General features: G+C 43.4%; 1 protein-coding gene across 2 annotated transcripts in view; it reads right to left on the bottom strand.

Annotated features, from left to right (window-relative positions):
• LOC140191469 (dynein axonemal heavy chain 6-like) overlaps positions 1–16,358 on the bottom strand; it is a 91,076-nt gene that overhangs the window by 15,285 nt on the left and 59,433 nt on the right. For both annotated transcript variants that reach the window (XM_072248916.1, XM_072248923.1), the window contains 3 exons: positions 14,885–15,084; positions 11,790–11,953; positions 4,831–5,027 (listed from right to left, as the gene is read on the bottom strand). In XM_072248916.1, coding sequence (XP_072105017.1) covers positions 4,831–5,027; positions 11,790–11,953; positions 14,885–15,084 — 561 coding nt within the window. The remainder of the gene's footprint in view (positions 1–4,830; positions 5,028–11,789; positions 11,954–14,884; positions 15,085–16,358) is intronic.

The raw sequence follows: 16,358 nt of genomic DNA, 5'->3' as shown, positions 1-16,358 counted from the left end.
CCTAAAACAGGTCATTCTAGCAATAGGTCAGAATTACTGCTGGAAGTTCCTCAAATTTTATTTCATATTCAAGGTTTTGGTTTACATGCCTTATTCCTGCACAAAGAAGTATTGAGGGGAATGAATGGGTTGATTGGCTAAAGAAGCTGTCAAAAGTTCAACTGCGGATATTGACATTCTACTTAGCAAATCAGAAGCTGAGGGGTTGGTGGGGCTGAAATCTAGGGATTATGGCGAGACTTGTGGGATAATGGGCATAAGGCAAGACACATTTACAGAATACATTAAACTGTTGGATTGACGGGAGAAGGGGGAAAAACAAGAAAGGAAGAAATTATATTGGCTCGACTTAGAATTGGCCATACTAGGCAAAATTATTCCTTATATCTTGTTGGAAAATATCTCCCTGGGGTGTGTGGGTTTTGTCATCATAATGAAACAGCTGAACACATTCTTTTACAATGTGAAGCATATAAGGTTGAAAGAGAGCAAATGCAGACTGCACAACTATCTTTAACAGTTGATAGTTTTCATTTAAAAGCTTTAAGTTATGGGGGTGACTTTAATTTAATTACTATATTGTCTCATTTTCAATCTATAGGGCTTTTTGGGGTAACTTAGTTTTCATTTGGTAAAGAACTAGTAAGGGTTTTATTTCACACTTCGGTCCAGTTGGTGCCAGTAATGCTCCATTAAGTTGGACTGCCAACCGCCGTTAGAAGTCAGAAGAAGAAGAAGATGACGCTGTCTTGTCTGAAAATCCAAGTGCACAACATCAACCCATCCTCCTTTGTCTATCCTGCTTGTTAAGACATTTTTGCTTCAAAAAATTCCAACAGATTCGTCAGACAAGATTTTCTTTTGAGGAAACCATGCTAACTATGCCTATTTTATTATGTCCCTCCATGTACCTGAAACCACATCCTTAACAATCAACTCCTACATCTTCCCAGCCACTGAGGTCAGACTAACCGGCCTAAGGTTTCTTTTCTTCTGTCTCTCTCCCTTCTTGAAGAGTCGTGTGACATTTGCGATTTTCCAGACTTCTGGAACCATTCCAGAATCTAGTGATTCTTGAAAGATCATTACTGACATCTCCATGCCCTTCTCTTTCAGAACCCTGTACACCATCTGATCCAGGTGACTTATCTATCTTCAGACCTTTCAGTTTCCTAAGCACCTTCTCTCTAGTAATGGTAACTTCACATACTTCATGACCCCCGACAGCTGGAACGTCCTCCATACTGCTAATGTCTTCCACAGTGAAGACTGATGCAAAGTACTTATTCAGTTTATCCACCATTTCCTTGTCTCCCATTACTACTCCTCCAGCATCGTTTTCCTGCAGTCCAATATCCACTCTTGCCTCTGTAACATGCTGTAAGGTTTCACTAATAATGTAATGGTTTCTCTGTAGCAGCAATGTTTGGGTTATGACTAGAGATAACAGGGTTTGGAATGCTGTCATTCTTTTTTGTGAGTCTGGAAGAGAAATTTTTGCAGTCTTTTGCTGGGGAGAGATGAGGAGAGAAGACGTGAATGGAGGGAGTTGGTAGACCACCGGATGGAGTGGACTTGGAGAGAGGGTCCGAAGAGCAGTGACGATCGGAGGAGGTTGATGGTGGAAGACCGGCTTATCAGTGAGGTCCAACATTGTGGAGCTCACTGTGGACTGTGCACTCATTGTGGACTGTTTCATAAGAATGGGCCTTTTTTCTTTTGTTTTCATTGTCTTTATAACCATATAGTCAAAGTAAGAATTATAAAGCTTAATCGTTTAATTGCAATTGTGTACTGTTTGTTATTTCGGGGTACTGATTTGTAACAGGGAACACATCGTGCAGCATCCACCCAAACAAGATTTTTTTTAAGTTTGGCCAGGACAGGGGCTATCACCCCCTATATTAAGCTGCTAGCCGAAGCGAGAGTTACACCCCTTTTTTACACTTTATGTATCTGAAGAAACTGTTGGCAACTTTTTTAGTATTACTGGCTAGCTTATTTTCACATTCTATCTTTACTTTCTTAATGACTTTTTTTTAGTTGCCTTCTGTTGGTTTTTAAAAGCTTCCCAAGTCTCTAACTTCCCACTAACTTTTGCTCTATTATATGCCCTCTCTTTGGCTTTTATGTTGGCTTTCTCTTACCTTGTTAGCCATGGTTGTGTCATCTTTCCTTTAGAATACCTCTTCCTCTTTGGGATATATATATCCTCTGCCTTCTGAATTGCTTCCAGAAACTCCAGCCATTGCTGTTCTGCCATCATCCCTGCCAGTGATTTTTCCCAATCAATTCTGGCCAACTCCTCTCTCATGCCTCTGTAATTCCCTTTACTCCACTGTAATACTGATACATTTGACTTAGGCTTTTCCTTCTCAAATTTCAGGGTGAACTCGATCATATTACGATCACTTGCCCCTAAGAGTTCTTTTACTTCAAGCTCTCTAATCAGTTCCATTTCATTGCACAACACCCAACTTAGAATGCTGAGCCCCCAGTAGATTCAACCAAGAACTGCTCTAAATAACACCTCATAGGCCTTCTAGAAATTCCCCCTCTTGGAATCTCGCATCAACCTGATTTTCCCAATCTACCTGCATATTGAAATTGCCCATGACTATTGTAACATTGCCCTTTTGGCATGCATTTTCAAACTCCCGTTGTAACTTGTAGACCACATCCTTACTACTGTCTGGGAGTCTGTATGTAACTCCCATCAGGGTCTTTTTACCCTTGCAGTTCCTTAGCTCTATCCAGAATGATTCATCTTCTGACCCTCAGTCACTTCTTTCAAATAATTTAATTTCATTTTTTACCAACAGAGCCACCCCCTCTGCCTTCCTGCCTGTCCTTTCCCAGCTATAATCTTCTTTCAACCATGATTCAGTGATGCCTACATCATACTTACCAATCTGCAACTGTGCTACAAGTTCATTGACCTTATTCTGTACATTGTGCACTTTCAAATGTAACACCTTTAGTCTTGTATTCACCTTTTTCAATTTTGTCTGCCTTTTATGTTGCAACTCATCCTGTTGATTGTAATATTGCCCTTGCTAGGAGTCTCACTGCACATTGCCTTTCTTTGTAAACCAACTACCTCATCTTTATCACCATCTCTGTGGTTCCCATCATCCTGCCAAATTAATTTAAACCTACCCGAACAACTCCAGCCAACCTGCCCCCTTAATGATATTGGACCCCCTTAAGTTGTGTAACCTGTCCCTTTTGTACAGGTCATATCTTCCCAGAAGAGATCCCAATGATCCATAAATCTGAACCCCTGCCCCCTGCACCAATTCCTCAGCCACACATTCACCTGCCAAGTCATCCTATTCTTACTCTCTCTGGCGTGTGGCACAGGCAGCAATCCAGCGATTACTACCCTGGAGGACCTGTTTCTCAGCTTTCTACCTAGCTCCCTAAAATCTCTCTTCAGGACTTCCTCGCCTTGTCTACCCATGCCATTGGTGCCAATATGCTCCAAAACTTCTGGCTGCTCACAATCACCCTTGAGAATGGCATGGACATGATCCTGTAACATCATGTAAAGTTACTGGCTTGGTCAGAGTCATACAGTAATACAAATGGAAACAAGACTTTCAGCCCAACTCATCCATGCTGACCAAGGTGCCAACAAAGTTTTTCATACCCTTTACCTCGGAAAAAATCTGTGTGCATTCATTCTATTTATACACCTCATGGTATTATATATCTCTATAAAATTGTCTTCTATGTTTCAAGGAATAAAATGCTAGCCTACCTAACATCTCCCGAAAACTTAGGCCCTCAAGTATTGGCTACATTGTTGTAAACCTTTTCTGAACTCATTCCTGCTTAATAATGTTTATACTCCCTTAGCTCTTTGTTCCTCCTTCCACCATGCATACTGCCATGGCCAAGAAAGTACAACACTTCCTATACTCCCTCAAGAGCTTAAAGAAATTTGGCTTGGTCCCTTTGATCCTCACCATTTTTTATTGGTGCACCACAGAAAGCATCCTATCAAGATCATTTGACCTGATAAGGGCAGCATGGTAGTGCAGCAGATAGCGTCCTGCTTTACAGCATCAGTAACACGGGTTCAGTTCTGTTGTTGTCTGTAAGGCGTGTGTACATTCTCTCCATGACCACAAGAGTTTCCTCCAGATGCCCAGCTTCCTTTCACATTCCAAAGACGTAAGAGTTAAGGTTAGTAAGTGGTGGGTATATTACGTTGGTGCCAAAAGCATGCTGACACTTGCAGACTGAACTGCCCCCAGCAACCATCCACAGACTGTGCTGGCCATTGACACAAATGACATATTTCACTGTTTGTTTTGATGTCCATGTGACAAATAAAGTGAATCTTTAGTATGGCAACTGTTTGTCTGAGAATGCAAGAAAATTCAGCACATCATGGAATAGAGCTTCCCCTCCATGGACTCTTGTTTATACTTTTCGCTGCCTTGGGAAAACAGGCAACATGATCAAGGACCCCACATATCCTGGGCATTCTCTCTTTTGCTCCTCTCACCGGGTAGAAGATACAAAAGTTCGAAAGCACATGCCTCCAGACTCAAGGACAGCTTTTATGAGAAAGTTATAAGACTACTTTAAGACTGTTGAAGTCACCTGGTATAACAAGGTGAACTCTTGACTTACCCTGCAATGACCTTGCACCTTTTATCTACCTGCACAGTGCTTTCTCAGTAACTGTTAACACGTTGTGTTATTATTTTTCCACAGAGCAGTGATATGATAAAGTAATCTGTATGGATGCCATGCAGAACAAAGCTTTTCACTGTGTCTTGGTACATGTGACAATAATAAACCAATTTACCAACTTACCTGCCAAAGTTTGGGCATCTTGAGGCTAAGGAAGCAGTTGTACATCTCCTCCAGTGTGGGGGTCAGGATAATCTTCCCCTTCACCCCTTGGCATAGGGAGTGCAGTGAGGAATTAACCACTTGCAGCAGCTGGTTGTAGCAGTTGACCTCATGCCGCAGCACCGCCAGCAGTGCCAAGTTTGCCAAGCAATCAGACCCTAGTGAAGATGAAGGGAGATGGTGGCTGAGGCTGAGGCTGCAGTAACTCACAAGAACTCACAAGCAGTGGAAAATGGGAACAGTGTAATTCCACTTGGGGCAGTGACACATAGCTGCCGGGAATGTACTGACAGACCACTGTACAAAATGCCATGTTTCTCTCCCTCTTTTTCAGAGTAAGACCCTGAGGGGCAACTTCTTCACCCATAGGGTGGTCTGTATACAGAATGAACTACCAGAGGAAGTGGTTGAAGCAGCTACATTGACAACATTTCAAAGGTACTTGGACTGATACATAGATAGGAAAAGTTTGGGATTTGGACCAAACACAGGCAAATGGCAGTAACTTACGGTAGATGGGAAGTTTCGTTGGCAAGGACCAGTTGGGCTGAGGTGTCTGTTTCTGCACTGTATGACTCTATCACTCTAAAATTCCTGCAAGCAGAGGTTATGAGCAGTGATGGCATTAGTGGGGAATACCCACTGAACTACTGTTAGGAAGCATAAAGCTTGTTAGAAAGCTCAGCTTGAAAATACTAGGTAGAAGAACTGGTGATCAGATTCCACCATGTTTGGATGGGGGTGGGGATGAGGTGTTGCCATCCCACCTGTCAAAAAACCCTCAAGAACATATGTGTCAATCAAGCCCCCTGTCACTCCTCGAGAATCCAGCTTGTCCAGCCTTCCCTCACATTCCTGGTATCAGCCCAGAAACCCTCTCTGAACGCATCTATATCCCCTCTTTGGGAAGAAGATGAAACAATACTCTGGATATGATCTCAACAATGCCCCAAATAATGCATGGATGTCGCTTATTTCTGTGTAAAACCTTTTATTTGTAACTATAAAGTTCATACACAGTAGTTACCTGCTATACCTTCAGACTAAAATTGGATGAATCATGGGATTGGATCCCCCAGATTTCTGCAATTTACAGCTCAGAAATCCATTGAGGTAAAGTGCAATGCCACATGTCCCCACATTATCCTCCATTTCTTTGACCTTTGCTCCATACACAGAGCTATTTACAACTCTTTGTAAATATCTCTGCCTCCTAGTGTCATGGTCCGGTTTGGGGTCCCTTTAAATTTATTTTGTTTATGTTACGATCCAGACTGTTGACTCCCTGTTTTCCTGTGTCCCTCGGGCTTGGTGATTAGAGGCAATTTACTCTCGGCTGAACCGGCACTTTATAGTCTCCGGCTTTCAGCCGTTTGGGGGGGAGAGTTAACAAAGTTATCAGAGGTACTGTGAGCCAGTGTCATCTGGCTGGAGCAAGCCTAGTCTCCTCCCAAAGCAAGTGCCAGCAAGCCGCCTTCCCTTGCCAGAGTGGGTCAGTCAAAGTTAACCCGCTGGGGTGAGTCAAGAGCTCGCTGCGGCTTGGGGCGTACTTCAGCCCAGCTATAGTTCTGTCCATCGTTGTGTGGTCTCCGTATCCATGTCATATGTCTAAAAGGGGTCCTGGCCCTGTACCCTGGAAGGGTCCTGGCCCCGTGTCAAGAAGAGTCCCGACTCCGTCCTGTGTCTAAGGAGGATTCCCGGCTCAGTGTTTTACGTACCGTGTCTGAGACTGTCCTGTGAATAAGAAGAGTTCCTGGCTCTGGTGGCTCCAGGTACTGAGTTCCTGGCCCCGGCCCTTAGTCCCAGCCTTGTCCAAGGCCTGAGTCCTTGTCCAGTATGCTATTCCTGCTTCTGCTTTGCTCTCCTTATAATGAGCAATAAACTCAATTTAAGTTAACCTCACAAGATGTGTTTGTGTCTTGCATTTGGGTCCACTCTCATTGTGACACCTAGCCCCGGGAGCTCTGGTTTGGTCCCAGTCACTGTGCTGTTTGGAGTTTGCATGTTCTCCCTGTCACTGCATAGGTTTCCATGGGTGCTGTAGCTTCCTACATTGTATCGGTGGGTTAACCTACACAGACTGTACCCCTCCCAGAGTTATGTGGCAAAGTAATCCAAAGGGCAGCTCTTGAGCATATGTGTAAGACAATAAGCTGAGGGAGAAATGGATTGTTGGGTTCATTATGCTGGTTCCTTCTGTATTCCTTCTACCTTCCTCCTCCAGGTACTAGGGTCAAAATGTCTCAGTGACTGCAGGAGATCCTCAAGAGGGAGGGTAAGCAGCCTGAGGCTGTGGTGCACACTGGTACAAATGATCTATTGCAGTTAGAAAGAGGGAAGTGGTCTGACACAGTGACTAAAAGGAGTTAGGGAAGAGTTGGAAGAGCAGGACCCCCAAGGTAGTAATCTCTGGATAACTCCCAGTACCACATGCAAGTCAGGGCAGGAATAGGACGATAGGAAAGATGAAGCAGTGGCTAAGGAAGTGGTGCAGATGGCAGGCAGGGTTTCAGATTTCTGGATCATTGGGATCTCTTCTGGGGAAGTATGTCCTTTGGGGGGGGCGGGTGGAAATAATGGTTCACAGCTGAACCTGAGGGGTCTCATAACCTTGTAGGCAGACTTGCTAGAGCTGTTGAAGAAGGTTGGGAATGGGAACCAGAGTGAAAGGGCTGAGGTTGGGGCTGTACAAGTTGATGCAGTGTGTAGTTAGACTGAAGGGATCCTGAGAGGCAGATGATAGGGCAAAATTGCAGTCAGTAGGATGAGTTAAAGTATAACATGGGGGCAAAATTGAAAAAGATGATGAATACAGGACTGAAGGTGTTATATTTAAAAGCACACATTATCAGAATAAGGTAGATGACCTCGTAAAGCAATTAGAGATTGGTAGGGATGGTGCTGTGGGTATCACTGAGTCATGGCTGAAAGAAGACCATAGTTGGGAGCTTAACATCCAAGGATAAACCTTGTATCAACAGGACAGGCAGGTAACCAGAAGAGGATGGTAACATAGGATTGGAAGATGTAGAACCCTTGTGGGTAGAGTTAAGAAACTGCAAGGATAAAAATACCCTGATGGGAGTTATATACGGGGCTCCAAAAAGTTAGGTAGGATATGGGATATAAATCACAACAGGAGATAGAAAAGGTATATAATAAGGCCAATATCGCAATAATGAGGGAATTTCAATATTCAGGAGTATTGGGAAAATCAAGTTGGTGCTGAATCCCAAAAGTGGGAATTTGTGAGATGCCCATGAGATGGCTTTTTAGAGCAGCTTGTGGTTAAGCCCACTAAGGAAAAGGCAATTCTGTATTGTTGTGTAATGAACCAGTATTGATTAGGGAGCTTAAGGTAAAGGAATCCTTAGGAGACGTTGATTATGGTATTCACACTGCAGTTTGAGAGGGAGAAGTTAAAGTCAGATGCATCATTATTACAGTGGAGTAAAGGGAATTACAGAGGTATGAGAGAATAGCAGGCTAAAGTTGATTGGAAGGGGTCACTAGCAGGGATGACAGCAGAACAGCAACGGCTGGAGTTTCAGAAGTTTCAGAAATTCAGAAGATTCAGGATAGAAACATCCCAAAAATGAAGAAGTGTCTTAAAGGGAGGATGAAGCAATAATGGCTGACAACAGAAGTCAAAAACACCATAAAAGCAAAAGAGAGGGCACATAATATAGCAAAGTAGTGGGATGCTAGAGGATTAGAAAGTTCTTAAACACCAACAATGGGCAACCAAAAAACCCATAAGGAGTGAAAAGATGAAATCTGAAGGTAGGCTAGCCAATAATATCAAAGAGCCAAAAGTTATTTTTCAGATATATAGAGTAAAAGAGAAGAGAGCGTAGATATTAAACTACTGGAACATGGCACTGGAGAGGTAGTAAAGGGGCCAAAGAAATAGTAGATGAACTTAGTAAGTATTACATGTCATTTGTTACTGTGGAAGATACTAAGAGTATGCCAGAAATTTGAAAGTGTCAAAGGGCAGAGGTGAGTGTAGTTGCTATTAATAAGGAGAGGTGGTTGTGAAGCTGAAAGGTCTGAAGGTAGATAAATTACGTTGGACCGGATAAACTACATCCCAGGGTTCTGAAAGAGATAGTTGAAGACATTGTGGAAGCACTAGTATTGATCTTCAAGAATCATTAGATTCTGGAATGGTTCTAAAGGACTGGAAAATTACAAATTTCACTCTACCCTTTCAAAGGGTGGGGGGGGGGAGAAAGGAAATTATCCGTCATTTAGCCTCACCTCAGTGGTTGGGAAGGTGTTGGACTCCGTTATTAAGGATAAGGGTTTTGGACATTACCATGCTCCTATGTTTTATGGACTTACGGTAATGAGGAAGTAGCCTCCTTATGTCTTCTTCACAACTTACTTTCCTAACTACCTTTTCAGCTGCTGAAACTTCAGTGCCTTCATCTGACTATTAAATGAGGAGGAGTTACATTGTGGATGGGAATGCTCTTCTGCATGGTGCTATAGTGGAGGAAGTATTGAGGGATTGGCAGTAGGGGCAGTACAGAAGGATTGCTACACTGCTGGAGGAACAACAGAGACAGTGCTTCACCAACTGGAGGGACAGTACCAATGGTGGCTGAGCTGGCTGATGGGCAGAACAGAGCGTACTTGTTTGTGGGTGCACATCCTTAGGATGTGAAATACCTTTTGTTTTGTTCTTTTTTGACCTGTTCAAAAGCAAGGCTCAAATCAGAGCCCAATACAGAACCTTGACACTACAGTCCATTGTTGGATGTCCTGGATTTAGGTGGAGGGAGGCAGCAGTAAAGGAGTCAGTGTATTTGGGTTTGTCTGTATAGGAGTTCGGTTCACCACTGGCATCAATCACTTTCAGAGCAACACAGAAAAAGATCCAAAAATATGGGTTTCCCATTTAAATGATCACAGCCTATTTTCTACCTCTGCTGTACATTCCCACCTCTTCTCGCACTCCTTGATGCCCATTGTATTGAGAAACCTATCAACCTCCTTCAGTATACTCAGTGACTTGACCTTAGTCTCATGAGAATTCCACAAGCTCACTGGTTTTCTGGTGAAGACATTACTTCTTAACTCATTTCTAAATGAAGAAGCTGGTCATTGATTCAGAAGTGGGGCGAAGCTCTTGCCCCTGTCTGTATCAGTGGTACTGAAGTGGAAATATTTGACCGCTTCAAATTCTGAAATGTAAATGTCACTGTCCTGGATGCTGTGGTCAGGAAAGCACATCAATATCTTTACTTCCTTGGAGGGCCAATGAAATTCAGCATGTCCCCAATGAATCTTACCAACTTTTACACATGCACCATCTCAAGCATGTTATCTTAAAGTATTACTGCTTGGTATGGCAACAACTTTGCCCAAGACTACAAGAAACTGCAGAGAATTGTGGATACAGTTCAGCCCCTCATGCAGACAAGGCTCCACTCCAATAAGGAACAGAAGCCTGAAGGCTCACACTCAATGATTCAAGAAGAGCTTCTTCCCCTCCACCATCAGGTTGCCAAATGGTCCATGAACACTACCTTGTTATTCCTTTCTTTGCACTATTTAATTATTTTGTAATTTATGGAAATTTTTTTTGCATTGTACTGCTGCCACAAAACAACACATTCTTCGTCATATACGACAGTGATAAAAAACCTGATTCTGATTCTGTCTACCCTTCCTGCTGCTTTGGGAAAGCAACCATCATAACCAAGAATCCATCCCAATCCTGGAGGAGATCTATCCAACTTCTGGAGGAGAAGATGGCGGCGCAACGCAGCGCACGCAGCCTCTCCGGTGAAATGATTTGTTAAATAGGGGGCCATGCACAATTCTGATTTGATGGAGACAGCCGTGAGAAGCACAGAGAAACATCTGGAGAAACCTCTGAAATGCCTGGTTCGCTGCCGCTGCTACTGTGCAATCCAGAATTTCTGGAGGGAAGGCCCCAAATCCTCAGCTTTGTCTGCTGCTGGCGGCCAGGACCGGGGTCGAAGTGCTCGGCAGAGATGGTGCTCGGTGTTGGAGGGCTGGTCAGAGGCTCGAAGTTTTCGGATGACTCAGAGTTGGACTGTGGTCGGGCATGGCAGGGAGAGTTTTCTTCCTTCTCCTGTCTGCGTGAGAAGTGGGACTTTTGAGAGACTTCGAACTTTTTTTTTACCGTGCCCATGGCCTGTTCGTCATCAAGTTACGGTATTGCTTGCACTGTTGTAACTATATGTTATAATTATGGGCTTTTTGTCAGTTTTTCAGTCTTGGTCTGTCTTGTGTTTCTGTGATATCACACTGGAGGAAATATTGTATCATTTCTTAATGCATGCATTACTAAATGACAATAAAAGAGAACTGCGTGTCCTCATAATCTAATCTAATCTAACCCAGTGATTCACCCTCCTCCCCTCACCCATTGGGCAGAAGATACAGAAGTTTGAGAATACAACTCATCAGGCTCAAGGAGAGCTTATATCCCATTGTTATCAAATGCTGAAGATGAACGCTTAATCTCCAATCCGCTCCATTGTGGTCCTTGCACTTTATGTCTACCTGCATTGCAACTACAACACTAGATTATCCTTTCTGGTTTTCTTTTTACTGCTTCCATGTACTTATGCATGGCTTGATCTATCCAGATGGCAAACCAAACTAAGTTCTTTTGTGGTATATCAGCACATGTGACATTAATAAGCCAATGCCAATACCAAAATTGAATATCCTGGCTAAGTGGTTGGTTTTATGTTCGAGATGGTCGTTGCCTTACACCATTATCCTTACCATATTTGTCCTTACTGCCTGCTTGCTTCCAACTTCTGGTCTTTTGGGGAAACTTACTTCCTATGCCTGACTTGTTGAGCCCTGACAGAATCTTACTCTTTTTTATGGGTAAAGGTGAAGAGTGTGGAGGATACAAGGCACAGCCTCACCTTTGACAGATGCCACGTGCGATGCCCAGCTGGATGATGCAAACAAGTGGGCTAGGTCTGTTATGTTGCTTTCCGATCCATGAACGTCCTCCACTGTTTCAGGCAACTTCCTGAGGATTCCTTTCACTCTTTCCAGCACTATTTCATCCTGGCTGCGCTGCTCTCTGAAAAAAAACAGAGCCTGGAAACACTGCTTCCTGTTTTGGAGTGTGTGCAACCTAAAAGCCACCTGCTTAGTGAAATACTCTTAATGGCAATGACCAGTGACTGGAGCACTGGTCAGTAGTCTTTCATGTGCCATGCTTATGGTCAATTGTGGGGCTATTGGGCACAGATATGGCTGGAAACATCAGTGCATGTTGTGGTTCACTTAATTGTCCCTGAATGGAAATGATTTAGAGTTGGGAAGATACAAAAGCCTAAAAGCATGTACCGTCTGGCTCAAAGATAGCTTTTATGTGCTGTTATAAGGTATTGATTGGTCTCCCGTACAACAAGATGGACTCTGAACATCAAATCTACCTTTAATGGCCTTGCACCTTACTGTATTTTCTCTGTAACTGTAACATATTATTTTGCATTCTGCTTTTGTTTTCACTTGAACTATCTCAGTGCTTTGATGTGATACAATAATCTGTGTGGATGGCATACCATACAAAACAAAGTACCTCAGTACAAACACGAACAAGAGAAAATCTGCAGATGTTGGAAATCTGAGCAACATACACAAAATGCTGGAGGAACTCAGCAGGCCAGGCAGCACCTACGGAAAAGAGTACAGCCGATGCTTTGGGCCGAGACCCTTCAGCAGGACATGCCAAAGGTCTCAGCCCGAAACGTCGACTATACCTTTTTCCGTAGATGCTGCCTGGCCTGCTGAGTTCCTCCAGCATTTTGTGTGTGCTACCTCAGTACATGTGACAATAATAAACTGACTTACAAATTTCATCTCTAAGTGTGGAAAACTTCCTTCCTTGTGTGATGGGATCCTGAATTATTCCTTATGAACTGTGCTTTTAAAGAGAGAGAGAGAGCTGTACAGCACAAACACCTTGTTATTAAGATACAGAGATGTGAAGACTGCTCACAGTTTGTTTGGAATTTCTGCAAGGACACTGCTGAGTTCCTACAGAGAGAGAAGGGAGGAGCTACTTGATGGACAGCTAGTGTTCAGCATGCTGAGATAAATAGAAGGTCAGCTGGTAGACAGACAGACACATGATTTTGGACACTGGATGAGCTTTTTTGTGCCCACAGAAAGGTGGGTTTTTGGAGGATTGATCAGTGGCTCTCTCAGTGTGGAAAAGGTGTGACTGGTGGGAAGTTATTAGTGTCCAACCCTCGCCTGGGTTGATAACTCCACCACAGAAAACGGTCCCCTTGTTGTGGTCACATTCGGTGATTTCTAAAGGACTTCGGAGGACAATGGGAAGAATCGATGGCATCGGCTTACTCGAATAACCACAACACCTCTCTCTCTCCATCACTACTCAACTCAATACCACAAACTGAACTGAACTTTACTCATCACTGTAAGACTGTATCCATTTACCCCTAGGCTTGAAGAAGCTTGGTTTTTATATTTCCACACTTATATGTATATAATCATTGCTAACCTGTTTGATGTATCTGAATTTATATTACTGTATTGCGTAGTTACTAATAAATGGCGTTAGTTAACAGCAATACCAGACTCCAAGCTGTTTTCCATTTCTGCTGGTTCTTTAACCCTTCACGGGGTACGTGACACTTGAAGGACATTGGTGAAATATGTTGTTTTGCTAACTTTTACCTCACATTATGGAAATTGTCATCTTTCTTGCTGGGTTTGAACTCAAGTTCAAGTTTATCATCATCTAATTGTACAAACATATAACCAAATAAAACCATGTTCCTCTAGACCACAGTGCACCCACAATACATATACCACACACAGAACATTAAACAAAATATTGCCAAAATATCAACAAAATAAGTTAATAAAATGTAATTCAAAATGCATATAATGCATAGTATAGGTAAACAGTAAACAGCTCACTGTCCTACTGACGAGATCTTGGTGGTGGTAAGGTATTCATTAATCCCACAGCCTGGGAGAATAAACTGTTACCCAGTCTGGCAGTCCTAGTTTTGTGCTCCTGTACCTCCTTCCTGATAGTAGTGGATCAAAACAATTGTGGTAGGGATACTCAACAATGCTTCAGGCCCGTTATATATATAACACTTCGGGTAAATGTCACAAATAGAGGGGAGGAAAACCCCAATGCTCCTCTTGGCTGTTTTTACCATCCTTTGTAGGATCAAAAACGTGTGTCTTTGGATCAAAGCCCTGACTAGTCCTGTGACCTAATCACAATGATACTGGATCCTGTGATCAGTAATAGGATCACCAGTTAACAATCAGTAGCACTCCCTTGGTTGATGATCTCTAAAGGGCTGCCATTTAACATTAGTTAGTCATCAGCAATAGGGCAGTGGTAATGATTGTTAACAAATTCATCAAGTAATAGTCATGGGGGTTGTGGTTAGTGTATAGTGACAACAACCGGGGGCAGCGGAGGAAAGAACGAGACGGAAGTTCTGTGAAATGGTACGTTATGGGGCGCTGAAATAATCAAAACGATGATGGTGAAAGACAAATGAGGCACTATGGAGCAAGCAAAGAAATAAAAGATGGGCCTAGAGGACATCTTGGTGGGAACAGCAATTGTTGAACTCAGTGGGCCTGAACGTATGTGATGTATAGATGAAATGCTTGTTCCTTGGGCTTACATTGAGCTTCACTATGTAGCAGACTGGGTGGGTGAGAACAGAAATGGAATACAATGGAGAATGGATAGTGATTGGAAGTTTGTTTACAAAATAGTAGTGTTCTGCAAAGCCATCAAACAGTCTGTCTGGCCTCCTAGTGTGGAGACTCTGGGGAATTTGTTAGGATTTACTCCACTATGAGAGCCTCCATAATTTATTGAACTGAATGAGGTGAGGTGAGCTGTGCACAGTGGGCTCCCAGCTCATGGCTGTAACTGCTCAGTCACTGATTTGTCTCTGGTGGTGATGCGGAGGAGATCCAGTGAGGGTGAAGCTGGGCTAACCTGAGAGTCTGCACTCCACTGCTGAGCCTGGGTTCCATGTTTTTGATGGTGGTCATGAACTCCTTGGCTTGGCTCTCTAGATAAGCACTCTCTGCATTGGTGTGCATGCCGAAGATATCCGCAGAGTCAGTGCTGGGTAGAGTTTCCATGTACTTTATACACTGGTGCAAGCTCCTGTTCTCAGCAATCATAGTGTAAACCTGGCACAATCAAAATAAGGACAGGAAGAAATTAGGCTGTAAATGAAAGCCATTCAACCCATCCACCCTGTTTCTAATGTAGATGAAGTTCTATTCACCCATCACAAAGCTTGTTCCTGGATAAATTATGCCTTTATTTTAAATCCTGGTTTTCAAGACCCTTTAATGTCCTGTCCTCCCATTCAATGTTTCACTTCCAACCCTCTGACTCTGCTGCATTCCATCATTTCTGGCTCAAGCTCGCGGCATATCCTGTTGGTACTGATGCATTCAGCTGGACCAGATTCTGCAATTCCCTCCCTCATCTCCTCTGCATTTCCCTTCTCCTTTGCTCCACCTCTTTGCCCAGGATCTTGTAGTGTACCACCCAGTGTGATGTTGAGGTAAGTGTTTATCTGATAGTGCCCCATGAAGCTTTTAAAGGTGCTGGATTAGAGTCAGTTGTTCTAACAGCTCTATTCCATTAGATTAGATTAGATTCAACTTTATTGTCATTGTGCCAAGTACAGACACAAAGCCAATGAAATGCAATTAGCATCTGACCAGAAATGCAAAGAATAGTGTTATTTACAAAATAACTGCGAATAAAAAGTAAGTGCTACAGCACACAAATATAAAAGTACTGAGATAGTACAATATGGGTGCAATACTGCTTAGCGCTGTGATATGAGGTTCAGCAGGGTCACAGCCTCAGGGAAGAAGCTCTTCCTGTGCCTGCTGGTGCGTGAGCGGAGGCTCCTGTAGCGCCTACCAGATGGGAGGAGAGTAAAGAGTCCATGGTTAGGGTGAGGTGCATCCCTGATAATGCTTTTCACCCTGCCCAGGCAGCGTTTATGGTAGATGTTCTTAATGGTGGGCAATTGGGTGCCGATAATCCGCTGGGCAGTTTTCACCACACGCTGGAGTGCTTTGCGGTCCGATACAGGACAATTGCCATACCACACTGAGCTGCAGTTGGTGAGTATGCTCTCAATGGTATAGCGGTAAAAGTCCGTCAGTATCCTGGGACAGAGGTGAGCTTTCCTGATGCTCCGCAGGAAATAAAGGCGCTGTTGCGCCTTTTTGATCAGGATGGAGGAGTTCAGGAACCAGGTGAGATCCTCAGAAATATGGACACCAAGGAACTTAAAGCTTGATACACGCTCCACTACAGATCTGTTGATGTAGATGGGGATGTGAGTGTGGCTCCTAGCATGCCTGAAGTCCACAATGATCTCCTTGGTCTTCTGGGTGTTAAGGGCCAGGTTGTTGTTGGCACACCACGCAGGCAGGTA

This window comes from Mobula birostris, chromosome 2, assembly GCF_030028105.1.
Source record: "Mobula birostris isolate sMobBir1 chromosome 2, sMobBir1.hap1, whole genome shotgun sequence".
Classification (NCBI taxonomy): Eukaryota; Metazoa; Chordata; class Chondrichthyes; order Myliobatiformes; family Myliobatidae; genus Mobula; species Mobula birostris.
Note: the sequence above shows the minus strand (reverse complement) of the source record. Positions and strands in the feature narration are given on the sequence as shown.